Source organism: Rattus norvegicus, chromosome 3, assembly GCF_021556685.1.
Source record: "Rattus norvegicus strain SHRSP/BbbUtx chromosome 3, alternate assembly SHRSP_T2T, whole genome shotgun sequence".
NCBI lineage: Eukaryota > Metazoa > Chordata > Mammalia > Rodentia > Muridae > Rattus > Rattus norvegicus.
In genome coordinates this window covers 129,779,495-129,802,533 of record NC_141536.1, presented here as the reverse complement: position 1 = coordinate 129,802,533, position 23,039 = coordinate 129,779,495, and the positions used below count along the sequence as shown (strand labels likewise).

At 41.8% G+C, this 23,039-nt stretch overlaps 1 protein-coding gene across 19 annotated transcripts in view; it reads left to right on the top strand.

The window, feature by feature from the left end:
• The window catches only part of Kif16b (kinesin family member 16B), a 291,124-nt gene that overhangs the window by 172,480 nt on the left and 95,605 nt on the right, over positions 1-23,039 (top strand). For 8 of the 19 annotated variants that reach the window (XM_087652210.1, XM_087652215.1, XM_087652205.1 and 5 more), the window contains 3 exons: positions 14,432-14,464; positions 14,796-14,849; positions 17,676-19,019. In XM_087652210.1, coding sequence (XP_087508336.1) covers positions 14,432-14,464; positions 14,796-14,849; positions 17,676-19,019 — 1,431 coding nt within the window. 19 annotated transcript variants of the gene reach the window in all.

Here is a 23,039-nt window from a genome sequence, read left to right as displayed (position 1 = left end):
CATACCATCCTAGGATTACCCTGGAATGACTCTGTATTCCTGCCTCCTCAGGGGAAGAATACTCCAGAGCTCTACCCCAACTGATCCCAAGGATACTCTACATTATGTTCCCTGAGCCCCTTCTTCCTAGTCCTTTTGGCTTTCACAGAGTAACCTCCGAGCAGCATCATTGTCATCAACACCTTGTTCTCCAGTGTGATCTCTCACTTTCCAGCCTGAACTTAATCCTTGTCTAATTGTATAACGCTTTTCCCAACACCTACACAAGCTTATGTGAAGCCCTCCATCCACTTCCTCTGCTTAGTTCTCTTCTAAGCTTAGTCCAGGAATCACATTGTCAGGTGGCTCCTTCTCCTCTCCAGTTTGAGTTGAATTTTCACCTTTTTTCCTTGGTCAGACATTCTGTGCCTGCCTTCTCTTCCAAAGTAATCTCATGCCTGCGTATTTTCCTGATGTGGGCTTCTTGAACACAAAAACTCTCCATCCCTTACTCAGTTCCAAATTTCGCACATAGAAAGTAACTCTCTGCAGATCTACAGATCTAGGGCTGCAGTCAGGCGCTGGGATGAGTCTTTCAGTGGTCCCTGGATACCTGTGCTGTGCCTTACTTACCCATGTGCGCTGTACTCCTGCTCGGCTCCTTCAGACCTAGTGAGTGCTTCTTCATGGCTGGTGTTTTGTTTAAGGAGCAACATATTCCTTGTTTCCTTTGGTATTGTCTAGAAGAGTAGGATAATAAGAGTTAGTTTTATAGTAGCTAAAAAAATATTATTAGTAGTACTTTTCCCAGAGCCAAACTATTATAACTGTTGTGGTTGTTTTGCTAATGATCATATCTGGTGAGTCTCAATGTGTCTTCAAACAACGGATTTTCTTTCTTTCTTTCTTTCCTTCTTTCCTTCTTTCCTTCCTTCCTTCCTTCCTTCCTTCCTTCCTTCCTTCCTTCCTTCCTTCCTTCCTTCCTTCCTTCCTTCCTTCTTGTTGTTCCGCAGGCAACCTACTAATTTTTCAAGTACCCTATATCTAAAAACAACAACAACCATACAACAGAACCATACTCTGAATTTAGTGGGCTCTGTGGTTTTTTCTTTTAAACATCAAGTCTTCAAATCATGAATGCTCTCCTTTGTCTGGCTGGGCACATCAAGTTGGACACATTTTCTGTTGCAGTTTTGGAACCTGATGCTGGCCTGCATCTCAGGCTCCTCTGGAAACTGGTTTGTGCACACATTGGGTCTTAATGCCAGAGACTTTTTGGATGGGGCAAAGCAGCCTGGTGGCTTCCTTGGGGAGTTAGCTCTGTTTTGGAGAAGTGCCCAGCCAGGGTCTTTGCCAGCGGATAATTCCCCTGCAGGGGAAGCATTCCTTCTCACTGGCAGAGTGTCCTTAAGGAGAAGGCAAGCCGACTGCTCAGCCCCTCCACCTCGCTGGAGACTGAAAACAGGCAGCTAATTTGGCAGGAGACGGAAGCATTCACAGCTTCCTGAAAGTGCTTGAAGCAAAATTAGATACCTTCCAAGTTCATTTCTGTATTGAAAATAAAAGAAATTTTTGCTGGCACATTAGCCTCCTCTAAGTACTGCACAGTGGTGAGCCCATTTAAATGGATAAATTTGAATAATTAAATTCTAAAAAGAAGCAACTCAGTTTCAAACCAAGCTAGACCTAAAAATGTCAGAAGTCAGGGCCAGGGCTAGGTTTGGTAAGCCACCTCAGGAGCTAGCGTCACTAAGGCCATCGCACACCTGGTGGCTGTGGAAGGCCCCTGACTCTACAGTGGCCTGAAGCTATTCATCATGGGGGAAGAAGATAGAAGAAAGGTGGTCAACTTTAAATATTTATCACAGAGGTTCAAATCCCAGACAAGTAGAAAAGAAATTGCTGCCCAACTGGCATGTGACCAAGTGCTCTGCCTTGCTTGTGTTCTCCGCTATCAGTATGACCTTTTCTCTTCTCCTTCACTGTTTGGGTGTGAAGTGTTCCCACAGATTCCTATGTTGGAGAAGTCGGTCCCACCCAGGATCCCTATTTGGGGTGCTGGGTAATGTCGCTGGAGGAGGTACATCTCTAGGAGATTGGGCTTGAGGCTTTGGACCGGCCAGGTCCCAGGTCCAGCAAATACTCTTTGCCCTGTAACTACTCCTCCTCACTCCTGCTGCCAGAACCCACAAGCTGTTGTTGTTCACCTCCCTCCTTTCTGGGCAGTGATGGACCAACCCCTTTCCCTCAGTATCTCACTATTGGGTGTCTATCATTTACTATGTTTGTCAAGAAAGGCTCATACTAGACTCATAAGGGTTTTTATAAATATTTTTCTTTCAAAGTTCTTTTATACTCTTTTAATAACCATATGATATTCTACTGTAGATATTTCATATCTTACTGGACTTATCTTCTCTTGATTTAAGGTTTATTGTCTAGTTTCCTGCTATCACATGCCATTAGCCTGAAGAGATTTGTAGCTAATTCTTGTGTTCTCCGTAGTAACTTCTTTGAGGCAGAAAAATGGAGTGCTGGCATTTCTAGATCAGAATGAAGAATTTGAAGATTCCTGGTTGCACATTAATAAATTATTTCATCACCTTCCCGCTAATACTGTATAAGTTTCTTTTTCTTCTAAACAATTTCAAGAAATGGTCTTGAGTTCTTGAAAATATCCTTGTGAATTCAGCTTCTGGGATGCAGTTCCAGGCTGTCTTGCCAATAAGCAGGGTCCAGGCTTCCTGCCTAAAGTTGCCTTTCCCCAGTGTCCTGGTCATTACCTAGGATCCAGGTATCTATAACTGTAGCTGAGTTTCATCCTGAACTGGCATGCTGAAATGAGGGCAGTTCCCACACTCTTGCTGTCTTCTGGTTGTTTGTAGGAATGGAGGTCTAGAAAATAAATCCAGAACAGTTTTAAGATTGGATGCAAATAGTGAGAGTCACCAAGATAGATGTGAAGAGTTCTTACCAGCTAATAGCCATTATACAACGAGAATGTGGATCCTTTTCCCTTGTATAGTCCTCCTTTTCCTGGCTCTTGTTAGTAGCTGCTTTCTAGCACAATGTTAAAAGCTGTGTAAATATTGATCAAGGCTAGAATAACAAGAAGACTGTCCACACATACTCATTTCAGAAGCAGCTCTCTCCACCAGCCCCATACTCACCATTCTTTACCTCTACCCTCCCACTCCCAGTAGTTCCCCATCCCCTTTCTGTCTCACATGATGTGTTGTCCCTTGACCCCCTTTTCTTAAGGCCCATTCCTTTCTTCCTGATGACCTCCTTTCACCTTTCTTTCTTCAGTAACTAGAGAAGATAACAGGCATCTACTAGAAAGGAAGAGGTCTCCAGTGTCAGGGTAACAGCTGCCATTGCTGAGCCTTATCTTCACTGCAGGTGAAACAGACACAGACAGTTTGTCAGGTAGTCCCCAGCAGTTAGCAGGACTTAAGGATAACTGGTGAGTTCCCCCTTTAACATGGTGGAGCCTCATGAAATAGAATTGGCTTGCAACTGGAAGTGCTCCGGGTGAAATTTTCACCTTCAGATGAGGCCATGCCCCCATTGTGTATTTTAGGAGAGATCCTCTTCCTTTGGGAGCATTGTGCCCTAGGAATATGTTTATTGTCTCTTCTACTTCACTTTTTCCTACTATATAAGCTGCTTCTGTTTTTCTTCCTGACCTTGAACGTGGGAGCTTTATGCATGTTGTTGACAATATTTATGATGCTGGTAATTTGGTAGTTAGCTTGTGTATTTATACTTGAGGGTTATTTACAGTGTTTATCTCTGTGGGTTCTTTTTATTGAGCCTTGCCATTTTTTCTAGTTAAGTCTGCTGTGGTGCTGGTTTCTTCTCCAACTTCAGTCTTAGTTGTCTCACTGTTTATGGATCATTTACTAACTTTACGATGGCTATAGATTGTCTTAAATAGCTTGTTAAGATATATAGTCTTTAGGAACTTGTAATGAAGGAAACTAAAGGAAGTGGGTCTTTTCCTCCATTAGCTAAGATGGGTGTTAATTGCTGACTTTGCTGGGTTTTGCTGGTTTTTAGATCCTTGACTATCATTCCACTGTGAGCCACTTTAAGTGATAGGCCTGTGAGCTTTTTGTCTTCAAAGCAGATGGAAAGATGAACTGCTGATTCCAAGAATAAGTTGACTATCTTGTGTTACTATACAATGTCTTGTGGGCTGCCTTTTCCTCGTTATTTTCCAATCTAGAAGTCCTGGAGATCAAGTGAGCCATCTCTTAGAGAGATGATATGAGACTGTTATGGGCAAAGATGAGTCAGGAGAGATGACAGTAGCCTTATTGAAGCAATGTATTTGGCTAATTTATGGCTCATTAGCTTGGCTCCTTGGCAACCCATTTGCTGAGATCACATTCTAGCTCTGTGATGGGCTCCTGTTGTATGCATCCATCTTTCTTCCAATTCATTGCACGTGCCTCCTGCAACTTTTGACCAAATACCCATCAACTCTTGGAATGGCAGAGTCCACTGTCACTTGCTAGAACAGGACTTCTAACTGCAGCCCACAGTTCATCTCCTTAGTTACTCACTCATAGTCTATTCCGTCTTTCCTTGTTAGCAATTTCAACAGCTGTGAATTGTGTCTGTCGTTACAGTAGTATGTCCTATATCTCTGCGTATAGAGGTACATTGAACAGGGATGCTTTCTTCAACACTTTGGAGAAGCTGTTGAGGAGAGACCACTGGCTGAAGATACAGAGGTGTGACTTGTTTCTTGACAGGGCCTTTTCATATCCTTTGATCATGGATCATAATCCTCATCTTGATAACTATTGCCCAACTCTGTGACATCGAATATTTAGTCAACATCAGCATCCCCTGTATCTGACATGACCTGCTAATGTTAATTGTCAGCAACCAATGGAAATGAACCAAAGGCTGATAGAACCCAACAGAGGTGAAACAGTTGCTATAGTCAGAGAAGATTTAAAAGCTTAGGTAGGTTTTCTCATTACAAAGCAAATGCTTATTACAAAAAAGCAGAACACCCAGATATGACTAAAGATATCAAAGATGTTTATAATTTTACCAAGATGTAATCACTGGTTTGCATTGGTAGTATTCTCTTATCTTTTAAAGTACTTATTTACTTGACCATCAACTACTGTAATAGTGCATCATACCGTATGGTTTGAAGGTTGAGGCTGTCCTAAATATGTAGTTATGTCTTCTACTTTTTCTACTTTTACTTCATTATGAGATTTTCCCCCCAATGTAATTACTCATTCTTTGGTGATATCATAATTTATTTAACTTTTACCTAATAAATAAGGACACTTTAAGCGATTTCATTTTCTTCAACTAAATTCTAGATAACATTGTAATTAATCTTCCAATTTAAATCTTTGCCTAGCTTGGTATTCTGTCAGCTATATTATTATCCAGAATTCTTTATTTGATGGTAACTATTAATTAAATTAAAGCAACAAGAATAAGAATAAAGAAAAATATGGAAATAGAGAAGAAAATGGGTTTGTTGTGTTGGGGATTTGGAAAAATGTGGTAAAGGAAGTCTGGGAGTGGCCACAAGCTTGTCTGGGCACAGAGTTTTTAAATTGCCATTAGCCCATCAGAAACACAGGGGTACATATCTTTGCATTCCCTGGTTAACTGTATGTGGCGGTTTGAATAGGCATGGCCCCGGTAGCCTCGTATATTTGAATGTTTGATCGTTAGGGCATGACGTAGGAGATGTGTCCTTAGGTATAGGCATAGCCTTGCTGGAGGAAGTATTTTACCAAGGGTGAGCTTCAGAAGTCCAAGCCAGGCCAAGAGGAATTCTCTCTTCTTTCTGGCTTCAAATCCAGATGTAGAACTCTTGACTCCTCCAGCACCATGTCTGCCTGCATGCTGACCTGCTTTCTGCCTTGATGAACTAAACTTCTGAACTTTTATAAGCAAGCTCCAATAAAATGCTTTGCTTTATAAGAGTTGTGACGGTCATGGTGTCTTCTTATAGCAATAGCAACCCTGACAAAGATAGTGTATTAGTAAGATGTCTTTGCCAATACTATGTCAAGTAAGGTGTACAAACTTCTCCAGTCTTATGTTCTCTATCACCTCAAGGGACCTGGTCCATCTGAAGTCTCTTCTGCATATTCAGGTTTAGCTTCTGTTCTTTGTTTTCTTTCTGCCTATAAATGTATACAGCTTTTTTAAAAAAGATTTTATTCATCTTGATCAGAGCATGGTATCTTTAATCTCAGCTTTCAGAAGAAATGACAGATCTCACAGAGATCTGTGAGTTTGAGGCCAGCTTGGTTCACAGAGTAAGTTCTATAGTATCCAGAGATTTAAATGAGACTCTCTCTAGAGATTTGATGTAAGTTTATTCATGTATACGGGGTCAAATATGACACTGCATATGTATGAAAGTCAGAAGACAGCTTTTTTTCCTGGGGTCAGTTCTCTCATTACCTCCTGCTTTTGAGGCAGGGTCTCTCATTGTTTCTATCTACCTATCAACTATGTAGGTAAATAAGTTCCTCGCTAATTTTAGGAGTTCTAGGATTACAGGCAAGAGCCATTGTATCTCAGGCTATCAGGGAAGGAATTCAGATCATCAAGCATGTATTGGAAGTGATTTTATCCTCTAAGCCATTTTGCCTGCCATAGCTTTTCTTAAAATAAGTTTTTCTTGCACTTTGGAGTGTAGATCCCACCAAACATTTTTTAGACTGGTCTGTCCATATACATTTCTATAATGAAATTGTTTATATAAGTCATTATAGAATGTTATGACATAAAACTGTTACACAGTACCAGTGTATGGTCTCAACACATGTCCCAGGTATATATGTTTGGGAAATGATTAAAAAGTTCCCAGTTCCATGTTATATATGGATCTGTGTTTTTTGGGAAATTGCGTTTTCCAAATTTGCTGTAATGAGTTACTATTAACACAAACAAGCAAGGAATATGAATAACTTATTTTCCAAGGGTAAGAGTGTTTAGCATGGATGGCTTCATCTCCTTATTCATGTCTGCTGAGCCAGTATTCAGGCCCTTAACTCCAGAACACTGCCCAGCATAATTATTGCTTGAATGCCTACTGCATACCTTCAAGGGGGTCTCCAGAATATACACTTAGACAAGATGAAAGGATCTGTGTCCTCAAGGAGCCCTGGTGAAAGCAGAGGCAGCCACACCCTTTGTGGTGTGAAAAGCCTAGCAGCCCAGGCTGTTATGGTCCCAACTGTTCATGGCTCCTCTCTCTGGGGTCCTCTGCACTCACTACTCTGGTTCTGCTAGGCTCACAATGGGCCATAAAAGCCATCAGCTCTTTGCCTGGCTTCCCCAGGTGGCAGGAGAGGTATCTTGGTGATCTTTCTTTCCTCCATTCCCTGTTGTCCTGAAGCTCCTCTTCACTTTCCTAGTTTTATTCTTTTTCCTAGTCTCTATCATACAATATATCCATTATTTATTACTCAGTGATCCCCATACTAGATAGAGCAGAGTCCTCAGTACCTCCAACTCTTCTGGCACACAGATGACATAACCTGTGAGGCAGGAGAGTTATGGGATAAGCAGAGCACCAGTTCCTGAGTATTTCATCCACCAGGACAGATTACAGCTTAGGTGTCCAGAGAAGCTTGACAGCAGGCCTCTAAGGTCCTGTGACCTGCGAGCTTCTGTGTGAGCATCCCTCGCAGTGCTGCTGCCTGCCTTACCACCCCTTTATCCCCTTGTACAATAGACATCTGAGGCCAGTGCCTGCTTTTTGGCTGTACCTTGCATGCATTTTCCTTTCTGTTTTTCCTTCCTTCCCTATTCAGTACTTCGTGGATATCACATTTCTATTTCTAAAAACCAACCTTCAACAACCCCTCCGCTGGAAGGCTTCACTCTCTCTATTTAGCCATAGAGCTCCCTCTCCCTGACTCCACCTCTCCCCCTTTATTCCAGCTCAGTGTTGTCCATGTGATCTGCACATGTTGCTTCTTAATACCTTTAACTGTGCAAACACACTTTGTTGTTGTCTAATCCCCAGCACTGCCTTTCACAAATAAGCAGCTTGGTAAAGGTGTGCTTTTCTCAACATGAGGCAGAGGCTGAAGGAAGTGCTAGGAAGATTGCCTGTGACATACTGTTCTAGTGTGTTGAGAGGGGAGAGAATGTTTTGAAATAACAGATTAATTTTAACTTCTGAGGACCCTCAGCTCTTTAACCATGATTTGGCTGAGAAGGTGAAATGGAATTCGAGGTAGATGTGAGAATGAGTGAAGAGCTGGATAAAGCGAGTTTTCTTCCTAGCGCCTCTTAAGAGAGGTCTACCCTGCACTATCTCTAGTCCTCTGGGCTTCAGTCTCCTGAGCTCTAAAGTAGGAGGGGAGGCTAGGGTGTGGAGTGTCTGCTGAGCTGAAGGTGAAGGCCATTGAGTCTATATCAGGTTCAACAAGCCTGAGATGGTAGGCTAGCTCAGGACTGGCTCTGACAACTGAGTGTTAATGAGGATACAGTTACTGTTAACAGAAGCAGGCTGAGAAGAAGTACAGAAAATGCTTATGGCAACAAATTGCAGTTCTTTAAAGAAAAAGTATCATTTCTAGGCCCCTTCAGTTTGCAACAGAAAATAACAATTTGAAAGTCTGTGAACATTCATTTAGGAAATCCTCCCTTGGATGCTCTGGATATTTCTATTACAAACTGACTTAACTAGAGGGTAATGTTCCAAATTAAACTGTACAGTGAGTCTTTGTGTCTCACACCCTTCTTGCCTCCCATTGTATAGTGAGTGAATTGCAATTGTATAGTGGCCACTGTTGGATAACCTAATGGGTGACATGGGAGGTTAGAAAGTCCTGTCAATCATCTCTACAAGTACATTTTCTTACCTTTACAGTGAACGTTTACATGCACACTGAAACCCAGGGAAAAATTTTTAATGCCCTGTAATGGACCCAATAAAGAACAATCATCCCCACTAAATGCTAGGATGTCCTTTGAGAATTTGCACTGAAGAATGCCACTAAGCATCCAGGCGCTAGCCCGGGCTTATTCAGATGGTATCTGTGATCAGAGACACCGTACTTTTTAAAAGTCCAATGTAAAATGAAAATGAAACTATATGTACTTAGATAATGTAATAGTTTCAGACAGGCTATGTATATGAGGTATACATTCTTTTGGTAGATCTACATTGACTACAACCCAAGTCACTAACAGAGAATCCAGTGACCAGTAATTTTTTTGTTTGCTTCCTAACCATCTACATGATATCCAGGGACAATAGAGTTGGACATCTAGACAGGGGACTTTACCAATATGTCTGTCCCAGCTCATCTCTGTTACAAGTTGGAAACTCCCTTCTACATATGCTGTAGTCTGGTGCTCATGGAACCCTATACCCCGTTCCTGTACCACTGTAGCTGCCAGCTAAAGTGCTGGCTGGACACGGGTAGCTGTCCCCTCCTGCCTTTAGACCAGACTTTAGAGGTATCAGACCACGCAGTATCAACAACAGCATAAGGATGCAAATATTTATGTTTTTTGCTAATTTAAATTTTTTTTCATTTTCTTCTCTCTTTTAAAAATAATCACAGTCTCACTTTCAAAGTAATGGTGTGAACTGAGAAACTCCAACCCTCTCATTTTCTATTGCTGATGATAACAGGAATGTAAATTGCAAGATGTGCAGTTATACCTAAAAAATGCTAGCTGTCTTTTAATGAAAAGAAAAGTTTATTCCTGTTAAAAATAGATGGTACACTGTGCTTTTTGTTGGACCTGACACAGTATGTGTAGCTCCAAATGTCATTTGAAAATGTTAAAAACAGCTGCAAAAATTACATCCCTTTATAGTTTCCTTTTAATTATAACATTTGAGAACTTAGCATTTGGGGCCATGATAATCCCAGTAATATAAGAGAGTGCATTGTATTTGCTGTAAAATGCAGCCTCATTTACATACAATCATATTTGATACTCTGTCTAGATACTGACAGACTCACACTTGTATTACAGTCCATTATGGCTTGCTATGTGAAATAATTATGTGTTGTGGAAAGAAATGCATTTTAAGTATGATTAATAAATATGTAATACTTAACAGAAGTTATGTGCCGTCAACAGCAACTCCTATCTCATGTTCAGAATAGTATCCCTCTATCAGGATATTCTTCTCATATGTTGGTGGCCTTGCGTAAATTAAGAGTGGACACCAAGTAACTTTCTTTATTTTCGCAGTTAGTTTTAAATTTTAATCTTTCCCAGAAATGGAAACCATCTTTCAAAGCATACCTTTTATTTGAGTAGAATCTAGCTAAGACCTAGAAACAAGGCATAGGAAATCATTTCTCCTCTTAAGAATTAAAATGCAGACCTCCCTATCAATAGGTACTACCCTCCTACAGTGCCAATAGCTGTGGCCTGAAAAATCTGAGGTTGACAGCTGTTAATGATCAAATGTCTCCCCTTCTCAATTCTACTCAAACATTCTGAACTGATAATGTATCCTGTGGAAGAGCTGTCATTCCCAGTTCGCAAGGCCCCCTCCCCCAAGAGACCACCAGGAACCACAACTTCGGATGCAAGCACATAAGAGTCTTTATTCAAGCTGGAGCTTGGGCCACGCTACCTTCCTGATGGAACAGGAGGGAGAAGGACCCCCAGCACTAGGTGAAGGAGGTTTATAATGGGAAAAAAGGGCAAGTGGGGATTTCTGAGCTTTGGCATTACATGAGAGGGTAAAGAAGTGTTGGTCTCTTTCCCAGAGCCCAAGGGTAGGGGCCATATCACTTCAAGGACAGCAAGCAGACAATAGCTTTCTCCAAGGACAATAGCTTAAAATAGAGTTTGGAGGACAAGGTGGAAATGTCCTGTCGTTTTTTGCTTCTTCATTGGCTGTGTCTCTCTAGGGGCAAGTTAGCTTAGAATGGAGGCTTAAGAACAAAATGGAGTTTATTCTGCTACCTCAGACCCTTCAGAGCCACTGATTTCATGAGCCCACATCCTTATATCCTTCTACCAACTATTCCCATATCCCAAATTCTCTGCATAGTGAAGTGCTTTGAATCCACTCAACTCCTGGCCCATTCCCACTCACCATCTCTCCTTAAAGTCACGATGCGTCCTTCCGCATGTCTCTTCTGAAGTCTCAGCACCTGGCTAAGCCTGCTGTTGTTGTCTTGAGTGATCCAGGGGGGACAACTTCGCTTGCAAACCTGTTAGTGGTACTCACTTTGTCGGCATATAGACCTTTGTGATTTTCTGCTTTATCTTGTAGGCTCTATTCTAACTTGATTTCTTTTCCTTTCTGTATATCATTCAGTCCTTAGACTAAAGCTTGAATTTCTGTCTTCTTGTGTCCTCAGTTGAGTCTTTTTCTATGCTCGTAATAACCTTTTCCTGCACTGACTCAGACATCTGTGTTTAATGCTGCAAACAGATAGATAAGAGAAATATGTGTACACACACACACACACACACACACACACACACACACACACACACATTCAGCATAAAGATTGGACCTCTGAAATCAAATCAACAATCTCAAAATCTCAAAGCTTGAGTGATATTCAGCTAGCTCTCCCCCTCATTTTCTTCATCACTTCTCTCTTACTGTTTGTTCAGTTTGGGTTTTGCTTTTGCTTTTGGTTCAGAGACGGGGAGTGAACTGGTCAGTTTAGAATGTTTAAGTTGAATTGAGAAAGGGAGATGCTTAATCGTCAATACTATCAACCCCAAACTGCCTTCTAAACACATGATGCTCTTGCCTGAACCTCTTTATTTTGAGGATGGCATGCATGTGCCACAATATTCAATTCTTTTGCCCACTAAACCTTTGTCTTCTAACAACTAATATGCCTGAACCTTATGCTTCTTGGTCTCCTTGCTGTTGGCGTGGGTCTTGCTACTGCCCTCAGATAAAATCAGCCAAGCTAAGAACAGCACCCATACCTCCCTTAGGCATCCTACTTCATCTCCAGCCTTAGTTTGTTTCCTTTCTAGCTAGCCATCAAAACACCAGGCAGGTGGGTTCAAGTTCAAAATCTTTAGTAAACTTAGAACACTCTTCAGAATTTGGTTTCTGATAGCCTCCTGAAACACATGGCCTGCCATTTCGCCTATGCAAAGCTAACATCTGGCTTCGATGAGCTATCCTTAAGTTTTATATTATATAAGAGAAAAAAAAAAAAACCACAGGTAGACCTAGAATCAGGAAGATTGCCTTGATGCTAGCTTCTCACAAATTCTGTGACATTTACTCTTCTTGTAGCTCACTTTTGCACTACAGAGCAGGGGCTTAAGGTCAGCCATGTCTTGTATATCTCCATTGCCTAACGCTACATTCACTTAACGTTTGAAGCTAGTGCTTAGGTAGAATGTAAAGTCAGGTAACATCACTCATAGTTTGTGACCTCCTTGTCACCACACAACTTCTCAGGAAAATTTGTTATTAGTAATATATTTTGAAACCAAACTTGGATTCCAGTGCTACTCAATAAATTAAGCCTGTTTCCTGCGTTGTGGCCTGACGATGATAAATGTATCAACTTGCTGCATTCAGGGGAATAACAGGATGGGTCTGAAAGCCTGGGTGGAGCACAGAACCTGGGTGTTGGAAACACATTTTAGAAGATAGATTTTCATCCCAGTCCCTGACTGCAGCTCTCAGAGCAGACTGCTGTTACACACATGTAATGCTAAAGCAGTGAATGTTAATAAGAATGGGTTACTGTACTGCACAGAACATAAAAACTTAGATTGAAGAAGACTCTTTTATGCAAAATTTCTGGTCTCAAAAGCATTCTGGTCTTACTTTTGAATATGTAAATGACTAGAAGAAATCAGTTATGCACTGAATTCCAAAATCATATGCTAGGGACACGGCACACATATTTGTAACCTGCAGTGTGTTCCTGCAGGGAAGTGGGAGACAGAGACAGGCAGAGACAGAAAATTCCAAAAGCTTATGGCCCATACCTCACCTGACATATATAGCAGTGAACAGCAGGAGAGACTCAGTCTCAAAAAGGTTTGAACACTGGAATCTGAGTTTGGTTCCAGAATATATTACTAATCACCATTTCTCCTAAGAAGTTGTATGGTAACAAGGAGATCATGAAGTTTGAGTGATGTTACCTGACTTTACATTCTACCTACCCCACCCTAAGCTTATCCTGATTTCTATGTGCTATGGCACACATGTTCCTGAATACGTGTGTGTGTGTGCTTACACACACACACACACACACACACACACACACACACACACACACCCACACACACACACACACACACACACACACACACAGGGGGGGAGGGGATAATACTAAAAAGTAGTTACTAAGAGTGATCATATTGTACTCACCTAATGCACAGCCATTTGGCCTGGGTTCCATGGTTGGCAATTATCTTTCTGCGTGACTACTGTCATAGACATTTTACCTATACTAAGCTGCAGATTGTTTTCACTTAATAGTAGCATAAATGTGAACAGAAGCAACTTTCAATGAAGACTAGTTTTTGTATTTTAGAACACAAATATGAAGAAGGCTTATAAAATGAGTCAGCAGAGGGCATTTGAAAACAGATTGTCCTGGTGTCAAATGTTGGCTCCACACACACATCACTGTGGCTTCAGACAAGTTCTCTTGAGAAGGGCTCCTTGTCTTGTAGATACAGTTTGCAGCTTTAATAATCTGGGAGGACAAAGGAGACAGCCCATGCTGATCAGCGGGACTATGCTCATGCCCCAGATGCACAGTTCTGCTTACAGGGGCCACCAGATGCCTTTCTTTCAACATTAGCCCAAATTAAAGTGAGACGAGACCTCTTTGAAACATGTCTTAGGTAATTGTAAAAGTATCTGTGTTGGCAGTTTACATGTGGACCAAAGAAAACAGTCTGTAGTGAGTCATCACCTGATTTAGCTTTGCAACAGTGTTGGCTATCTACAACAGGGAAATGTATATACTCAAGCATTATAATTCATGGTGTTCAGTTGAAAATGTGAAACCTATTTCCTAGTGTCAGGGACTTTGGCTTGCGTTGTCAGAATTTAAAAACTCTCAATGACCTGCTTTCTTTTATTTTGTTGTAACTATGTGGATCTGTGCACAGTCTGATAGCCGTGCTATCACTCCCTCTGAGTAGAGCCTCTGAGTAGAGTGAGCCTCTGAGTAACTACAGATAAAGCACTAAAAGTCGGGCTTTGCTGGACACTATTTTGCTCAGTAGTTAGCAGTCCTATGGCTGTCACAAAAGTGTGCAAAACAAAGCAAATTAACTTTCAGGAGTGTTTTCTGCATGCATGTACTGGGAAATGTGATGTTTGTAAAAAGACCTTTTGCTCTATGCATGGCTGTTGTCTTTAAGTACTTTACTGCTTGTGTCCTGATGTTTCCTCCTGTTGAATTGTTTGTTAACGGATGTCTGTGTTCTCTCCCCTCTCCCGCCCTGGCAGTCTTTTCCCTATGAAAGGACCCATCTGTCTAAGGTAGATTCTCCTTTTTACTTACTCCTCAGTGACTAAGCTGCATGGACTAGACATGCTTAGCATTTAGAAGTTGTATTTAATTCTGGTTTTTTTTTTAACTACAGTGATATTTTGTTTTCCTTCAAATCAAATCTGTTCTCTTCAGTCTAAGTTCAAACACCTAAAATTATATCTAATTTCTAATCATAGTGATAGAGCAAAGAATGCATTTTAAACTTGCTAATCCATAGTAATTAAGGTAATAGGCAAATCCATGCTCCAGTGTATGATTCAGTGTGCAGAGAGAAAAGCTCCTTTGTGGAAGTGACTTATTTTCATTTGATTTCATTAGACTTGAATTTGAGAGACAACAGCGTGAAGAACTTGAAAAACTAGAAAGTAAAAGGTAAGCACGTGAAGCACATGTTCCTAGCTGCTGTAGTCTGGGTCCCTCTGTTAGCATCTTCTTGAGTTCATCTCTGTTTCTTGGCTTCCCGTTTGCTCTGAGTCTGCTGTTTACATGTCTGATGCCTTGATGTAATTTCTTATGAGGGATTGTCTTTACTTCATCTTTATATTTTCACAGCAGTTCATCTTCAAATACTTATGAGAGAAGGGGAATAATCGGTAATTAAACATCTACAATGTATTGAAATTTAACCTCAAACCTTTTTTTTTAAGTGTTCCTTGGGTCTTTAAAAAGTCTTGAGTCTATAAAGATGAAAAATTAAGCCAGATGTGGTGGCATATATCTTTAATTCCAGCACTCAGGAGGCAGAGACAGGAAGATCTCTGTGAGTTTGAGGCCAGCTTGGTCTACAAAAAGTTAAAATAAAAATGTCAAAACAAAACACACAAAAACAGAAAAAACCAAACCATTTTTCTCTAATAACCTATCTCTACCTTTTTAATTAAAAAATATGATTTATTTACTTTATTTTATATATATGCATATTGCTGCATGTATCTATGCGTATTTACATATATGTGTATATATGCATGTACACACACACACACACACACACGTGTACTGTGTGTGTGTCTAGTGCTCACAGAACAGAGCACTGGAAGCTGTAAGCCTGGAAGTAGAGTTACAGATGTTTGTAACAACCCATGCCCATGCGTGTACTGAGAACTGAGCCCCACTTCTCTATAAGAACAGCCAGTACTCCTAGTGCACTCTCCTGCTGAGCAAAGCTTTCTCTTAGAGTTTGGCATATACCCAAAAGATGCCCCAACATATAACAAAGACACATGTTCCACTATGTTCATAGCAGCCTTATTTATAATAGCCAGAAACTGGAAAGAACCCAGATGCCCTTCAACAGAGGAATGAATACAGAAAATGTGGTACATCTACACAATGGAATATTACTCAGCTATCAAAAACAATAACTTTATGGAATTCATAGGCAAATGGATGGAACTGGAAAATATCATCCTGAGTGAGGTAACCCAATCACAGAAAAACACACATGGTATGCACTCATTGATAAGTGGCTATTAGCCCAAATGCTCGAATTACCCTAGATGCACAGAACACATGAAACTCAAGAAGGATGACCAAAATGTGAATGCTTCATTCCTTCTTTAAAAGGGGAACAAGAATACCTTTGGGAGGGAATAGGGAGGCAAAGTTTAGAACAGAGGCAGAAGGAACACCCATTCGGAGCCTGCCCCACATGTGGCCCATACATATACAGCCACCAAACTAGATAAGATGGATGAAGCAAAGAAGTGTAGGCCCACAGGAACCGGATGTAGATCTCTCCTGAGAGACACAGCCAGAATACAGCAAATACATAGGCGAATGGCAGCAGCAAACCACTGAACTGAGAACGGGACCCCCGTTGAAGGAATCAGAGAAAGGACTGAAAGAGCTTGAGACCCCATATGAACAAAGATGCCAACCAACCAGAGCTTCCAGGGACTAAGCCACTACCCAAAGACTATACATGGACTGACCCTGGACTCCAACTGCTTAGGTAGCAATGAATATCCTAGTAAGAGCCCCAGTGGAAGGGGAAGCCCTTGGTCCTGCCAAGACTGAACCCCCAGTGAACGTGATTGTTGGGGGGAGGGCAGTAATGGGGGGGGAGGATGGGGAGGGGAAGCCCATATAGAGGGGGAGGGGGAGGGGTTAGGGGGATGTTGGCCTGGAAACCGGGAAAGGGAATAACAATCGAAATGTAAATAAGAAATACCCAATTTAATAAAGGTGAAAAAAAAAAAAAAAAGACTTAGACCAGTGCTCTCCCACCGCCTTTTGTTCCTTTGCTCTGCTTGCTTTTAGACTGTGACCTAGGCTGGCTGGCTGCATCCACCTGTCAAGTGCTAGTCTAACAGGCGGACAACACCACAGCCAACACCGCTATCTTTGCACATCTTTATATTTTGTACAGTTACTGGTGTTTTCACTCCTATAATTAATCTCTCTTATTCTTTATTTACTTTCATTTGGGGATATCTATATCTATCTATCTCTATGTCTAATCGGTATATATATGGCTGCTTAATTGAGATACGTTCTAAACTATCCTTTGTTTAATTCAATCATATTTTCTCTTTTCCCTGTTCTATTTAACAAGTTAGGAAGTAGATCAAGTGTAGGTAGTGAAGGAGAAACTAAAGTTGGAGGGGATCTGAAACATGGTTACTTATTTTCTAGAATTTGGGATTAAATAGCTCATGGGGATAAGTTTAGTGTCCAGCATCCTGCAAATTAGCATTTTTCGGGTAAGGACATGGAGATCCACATCTACTTTTTATTACTTTGACTTTGTTACTCAACTCCCACTGAATTGAAGATGGCATTTTTTTTTCTTTTTACTTCATCTTATAACTGAATGTCTGTTGCACTTTAGTCATTGAACTGAGGAAAACTAGCCACATTTAAATTTAAATTGACTATGGTGTTTTTCTGGTTGACCTCAGGGGAAGCTTTTAATTATACCATACATAACACATTATGATTCTAGGCTTTACAAAGAAATTATACAGAATCTACTTCAGGAGGCTAGGTAGCTGAAACACTGGACAAGAAATAAAGTAAAATAAAAATGTTTAGAATGCTTCTGAAAATATGAAAGAGAATCACTTCTTTTTCATTTGTTTCAATGAAAGGTTTGGCTTTATGTTGCATGTGTGTTCCCAGAACAATCCAGTTAGGGGAAAGTTGGACCAAAGCTAAGCATAGTGATCAAATAGTGACCAATCAGCATTTGCATTGCAGGAAACTCATCGAAGAGATGGAGGAAAAGCAGAAGTCGGACAAGGCAGAGCTAGAGCGAATGCAGCAGGAGGTGGAAACCAGGCGCAAGGAAACAGAGATTGTGCAGCGGCAGATCCGCAAGCAGGAGGAAAGCCTCAAACGCCGTAGCTTCCACATTGAAAACAAGCTGAAGGATCTGCTGGCTGAGAAGGAAAGGTTTGAGGAGGAGAGGCTTCGGGAACAGCAGGGACTGGAGCAGCAGAAGAGGCAGGAGGAAGACAGCTTCTTCCGCATCAGAGAAGAGCTTCGCAGGCTCCAGGAGCTCAACAGCCATGAACAAGCCGAGAAGGGCCAGCCACTCCAGGATTTGGACTGGCTGCACAGAGAGCAAGATGCCCAGAGTGCCAAGCTGCAGCTGGAGAAAAGGAGGCTGGAGGAGCAAGAGAAGGAGCAGGTGCTGCGGGTGGCACACCTGGAGGAGCAGCTTCGGAAGAGGCAGGACACTGCTCCTCTGCTGTGTCCTGGAGAGGCCCAGCAGGCCCAAGAGGAAAGGAGGGAACTGGAAGGCATCCGGGGAGCCCTCTTGCAGGCCAAAGAGATCAGAGCAGGAGGGGACCACACCTTCAGGGGTGAACTGGAAAGGGCTCAGCAGTACTTCTTAGAGTTCAAGAGAAGACAGCTTGTCAAGCTAGCAACCCTGGAGAAAGATCTGGTCCAACAGAAAGACCGCCTAAGCAAAGAAGTCCAGGAAGAGAAAGAGGCCCTGGAGCATGTAAAATGTGAAGCAGGTGAGGAACCGAGCTTGTTGGCAACAGATAATTGCAACATTCTCTGTGGGCCTCAGGATCTAGACAAAATAAAGACTGCAGAGTCCAGGCTGCAGAGCAAAGAGCACCAGCTACAGGACCTTCTGCAAAATCATTTGCCAGCTCTGTTGGAAGAAAAACAGAGAGTGCTTGAAATCCTTGACTGTGGTGTCCTAGGCCTAGATAACATTCTCTACCACGTAGAGAAAGAAATGGAAGAAAAGGAAGAGCAGATCACACAGTACCAGGCTAACGCTAGCCAGCTGCAACAGCTCCAGGCCACAGTCCAGTTCACAGCCAATGTGGCCAGACAGGAAGAGAAGGTGAGAAGAAAGGAAAAGGAAATACTGGAATCCCAGGAGAAGCAGCAAAGAGAGGCACTGGAGCAGGCTGTGGCTAAGCTAGAGCAGAGGCACTCCGCCCTGCAGAGGCGTTCCACCCTGGACCTGGAGATCCAGGAACAGAGGCAGAAACTTGGCTCTCTCCACAGCAGCGAATGGCCAGGGCTACAGGCCAGTCTGGAGGCCAATGGAGAGAGACTCCAGATGGACCCTGCAAGGTAAGATTAAGGTAAAGCAGCAGCATAGGGTAGAGACCAGTGGTTGGTCATTTTTTGCCTCTTGAGGTTTTTTTATTGTTTTTATAGAGGAATGATTCTTATAGGCTTCATCTCTCTAATAGGCAAAAAAACTAAAACATAAAAGAAAATACCACTTCAATGTAACAAAAGCACTCTCGCTTTTCTACAATGAGTGTTCTCTTGTTTTTCCTTAAGATCCTTGTTTTAGAATCACTGGCCTAAAGTTGAGAAGACATAAACAAAAGCAAAGTCCTGGTCTTTCACTAAAATGACCTGTGAAATGTATTGTTTGACAAGTGCAAGATATGGGGAGAGCTTCAACCTAGATTCCTACCCTTTATCTCCCTCTTACTCCACCCCTCCCCCGTTCCCTAGCTCTTTCCTGGCTTCTCACTTGTTTCCTTAGCTGCTTCTGTCACGATTTCTTCCCCTCACCCACCATGACCTTCTTCACTAGTATTTCATATCTTCTCGGTGAGCAGCAATGGCCACAGTGAGTTCATGTGTTATGGATTTCAAGATGGTTCCTCCAAACTGGAGAGAACCGAAACCAAGTAGATATCCCACCCTTAGAGTTACCATTTTACAGGTGCCCTCAGAACTGTGCACTTAAAAACCAACCACCCAAATCAGCAAGCATAGCCTTCCACTGGCTCCGCACTTGATGCATTTATTCAAGCATCTTCCGCAATATATAGGGACTGCTTAGGCTGTTCTTACAAAGAAAATAGGAATCAATCATACTTTTCATGGTAAAGAAAGAACATCTGTTTTTCTATTCTATTGCCATGATTACAAGAAGTAGGTAGGCTCTGAAAATACATAAATACATTAATCTAGTAGCATTTTTTTTCTGGTACTCTGTAGTAATGCTAAGACTCCCAGGGAAGTTAAAGGCCACTTTGTGTGTGAGCATAACTCAGTTTGCAAAGTGGAGACAATGTTGTTGTAAAAATATAAAAAATAAAAAGGCTGTCTTTTATCCCCTACTAGGTCCGGCACCTCAGTGTCCTAAGATATCTGCTGGATATCTTAATTCTCAGTCAGCAAAGCCTCTCACCTGCTCTGCTCCATCCCATATCACACTGCCGAAGGCCTCTCTCTGAGCCTGGCAGCAATCTTTCTACCTATCTGATTCCCAAGGCAGGTTTCCATGCCAGAAACACACATCCAAATTCTGCAGTGGCCCAGTGTCTCCAGCCGCCACAATTTCTTACACTCAAACCATCACATAAAAGAACACACAACACAATAAATTTTGACCCAATTGGTAAGATCTAATTGCCCACCTAAACGTACAAAGCCCAGTACCACCCATCCCTTAAGAACATTAATAACAACCTGTAAAGGTACAGTGTGGAATCTTAACATCACCTGCCATATTGTCCTGCCACGGCTTCTCTCCCGGTCCCTCCTGTCTCTTCTTCCTTTCCATTCCAGTCTCCTCCTCTTCCTTCAAACTTTTCTCCCTCCCATCCTTCCTTCTTGTCCAATGACAGGCCTCCTTCTATCTTGTACCTGCCTCACCTGTGACATCATCCCACAGAGACAATCCCTGGTTGACTTGTTTCTTACTACTTAGACGACCTTGGCCACTTATCTATTTTCTGCTCAACTTTAGGTTGTAGATGCTAGCTGATGACGTTGTTAGCTGCTGGATTGGTGAAGGCTAAGCATGCCAAGTCTAGAGACTTGTTCCAAGGGATTTATCTTAAGCATCGTAAGGTTGGTGGGCCAGATATACACAGAACTGATAAATGATTTAACAGAAATAAAGATTGTCCAAAATAGCTCTCTATCTGTAAAATATCAACTCTCTATAGTCCCTAATGGCTGCTTAGTCTATTAGTCTGTGGAATCTTCAACATAGGTATGGCTTTTTCAGGGAACTTCTGTTTATAGGGTTCTCTTCTTCCTTTTTTTTTAAATTCTTTTTTTAATATTTTATTTATTTATTATATATGAGTACACTGTAGCTGTCTTCAGACACACCAGAAGAGGGCATCAGATCTCATTACAGATGGTTGTGAGCCACCATGTGGTTGCTGGGATTTGAACTCAGGACCTTGGGAAGAGCAGTCGGTGCTCTTAACCACTGAGCCATCTCTCCAGCCCGACTTCTTCCTTTTGAAGACTGTCTCTCATTGTGTATATCTGGCTGCACTTGCATGTCCTCCAACTCATGAAGATCTGCCTGCCTCTGATTCTGGAGTGCTAGGATTAAAGGCATACAACACCATGCCACTGCCTCTGTTCATAATTCTTACCTGAAGCTCGTGTGGAAAGACTGGGAACTCCATATATCCCACCCATAATCAGCACAAGGGTACCTATTGGCCTTAAGATGCCAACTTGGCATTTGACAGAGGCATTGGTATGGTTGTGGAGACAAGGCAAGGCCTTCTCAGAAGTGTTAACTATAATCCTTTACCCATTATCTTCCTGAGAAGGTCAAGACAGCTTCCTTTAACTGATCTGTTTATCCTATGGATTCCATTTACAGTCACTTTCTGGTAGTTCCTTCAGGCCAAACAGAAACAAAATAACAATCAAAACTATAGTGTTATTATTTCATAGAAGTGGGTCAGGGGTTTAAGAAAATGATTGCAGGTATGGTATGTGAATGAAATTGCTGGACGAAGCTGTAGCTCCAGGAAATTTAAAGTAGTGGGGGGCATGCTCTCAATTTGTATCCTGCAGTGTGCAGTAAGAGACAGCCTGAGCTTTTAGCTTGATGTGCCTGACTTTTGTCAAGCAGCCATTTAGTATTAATACTCTGTAATAGCAGACATGGTTTTGAAATCTGCATGGAAGTGGTTGTTGGGTGTCAGCAGTCCTCCAGAAACCTTGCAGTTGGCTTCATGAATTCTGATGAAATAGACTTCACTAATATCTAATTCAAGCTGATGAGTTCTGGGCACTTTGCTCTGCCTGTAGTGCTCTGCAGCTTTCTGCAGGCATTTTTGTTGCATGTTATTTTATTCCTGGCTTCTCACACGTAAGCCAGGACTATCTGTGCAGCCTGACTTGGCCCCTTGTGAAACTGCCCAAGTGTGAAATACTGAAGCCATGTGGCACCAGATGGGACAAAACTGCAATGAACACACTTTCCCATTGACTCCTCAACGTCTTGAGAACAGGTTAAGTCGCCACTGCCATTCTTGCCATTGCTGCTCATTTCAGCCAACAGTGACCTGCATCAGGCAGCTCTACTAGAAAGCTCTCACATCACCATAGGAAAGATACGATAAAAACTGATAATAGAGTCCTCAAAAATAATGATGACGACTTTATAGACACGACTCTCCATGAAAAATAATCTCATGTAACTCAAAATATGTTTAAAATTATGTCTGTGTTATCCATGTGTCTTCCTTTGAAAAATTGACATTACACCCAAATAGAAGGTAGGACAATGTAACCTGTGGCAGTTACATTGCTGATGACACACAGATAGGAAGCAGCATATTGGGGATATGATCTAAGTTTGTTTCTTCCCCAGTTGTCAGTGGACTGGCTATGTGGTTGAAATACAAATAGGCCAGTTCTTCACACAGTATATGCTTTGTGTATTGTTGTATTTAACCCTTACCACCTCTATAAATTTCACTGGGTCTTTAGGGTCCCAATCAAACTTCCATGTAGAGTCACCTATGTGCAGATTTTCTAATATCTTAGCTTAAAAGAACACCTGTAAGAAACCCTAGCAAGCATCACAAAATTTTGTTCATTACTGCCTTCTGCTTGCATCCTGTTCATCATGGCTGAGACCCTATTGATACAAATTTTTGATTCTTTGCCATCTATTTGGTTCCTTACACCATTCTTTGTTATTGTTTTGGTGGTGTTTTTAAAGACGGGGTCTCATGTAACCTATGCTGGCCACAGACTTGCCATATATATAGCAAAGGATGACCGTGACCCCTGATATATACTTCAAACTCCCAGATTTATAGACGTGGGCCACCATGCCCAGCTCCTTATATACCTCCTTGATGC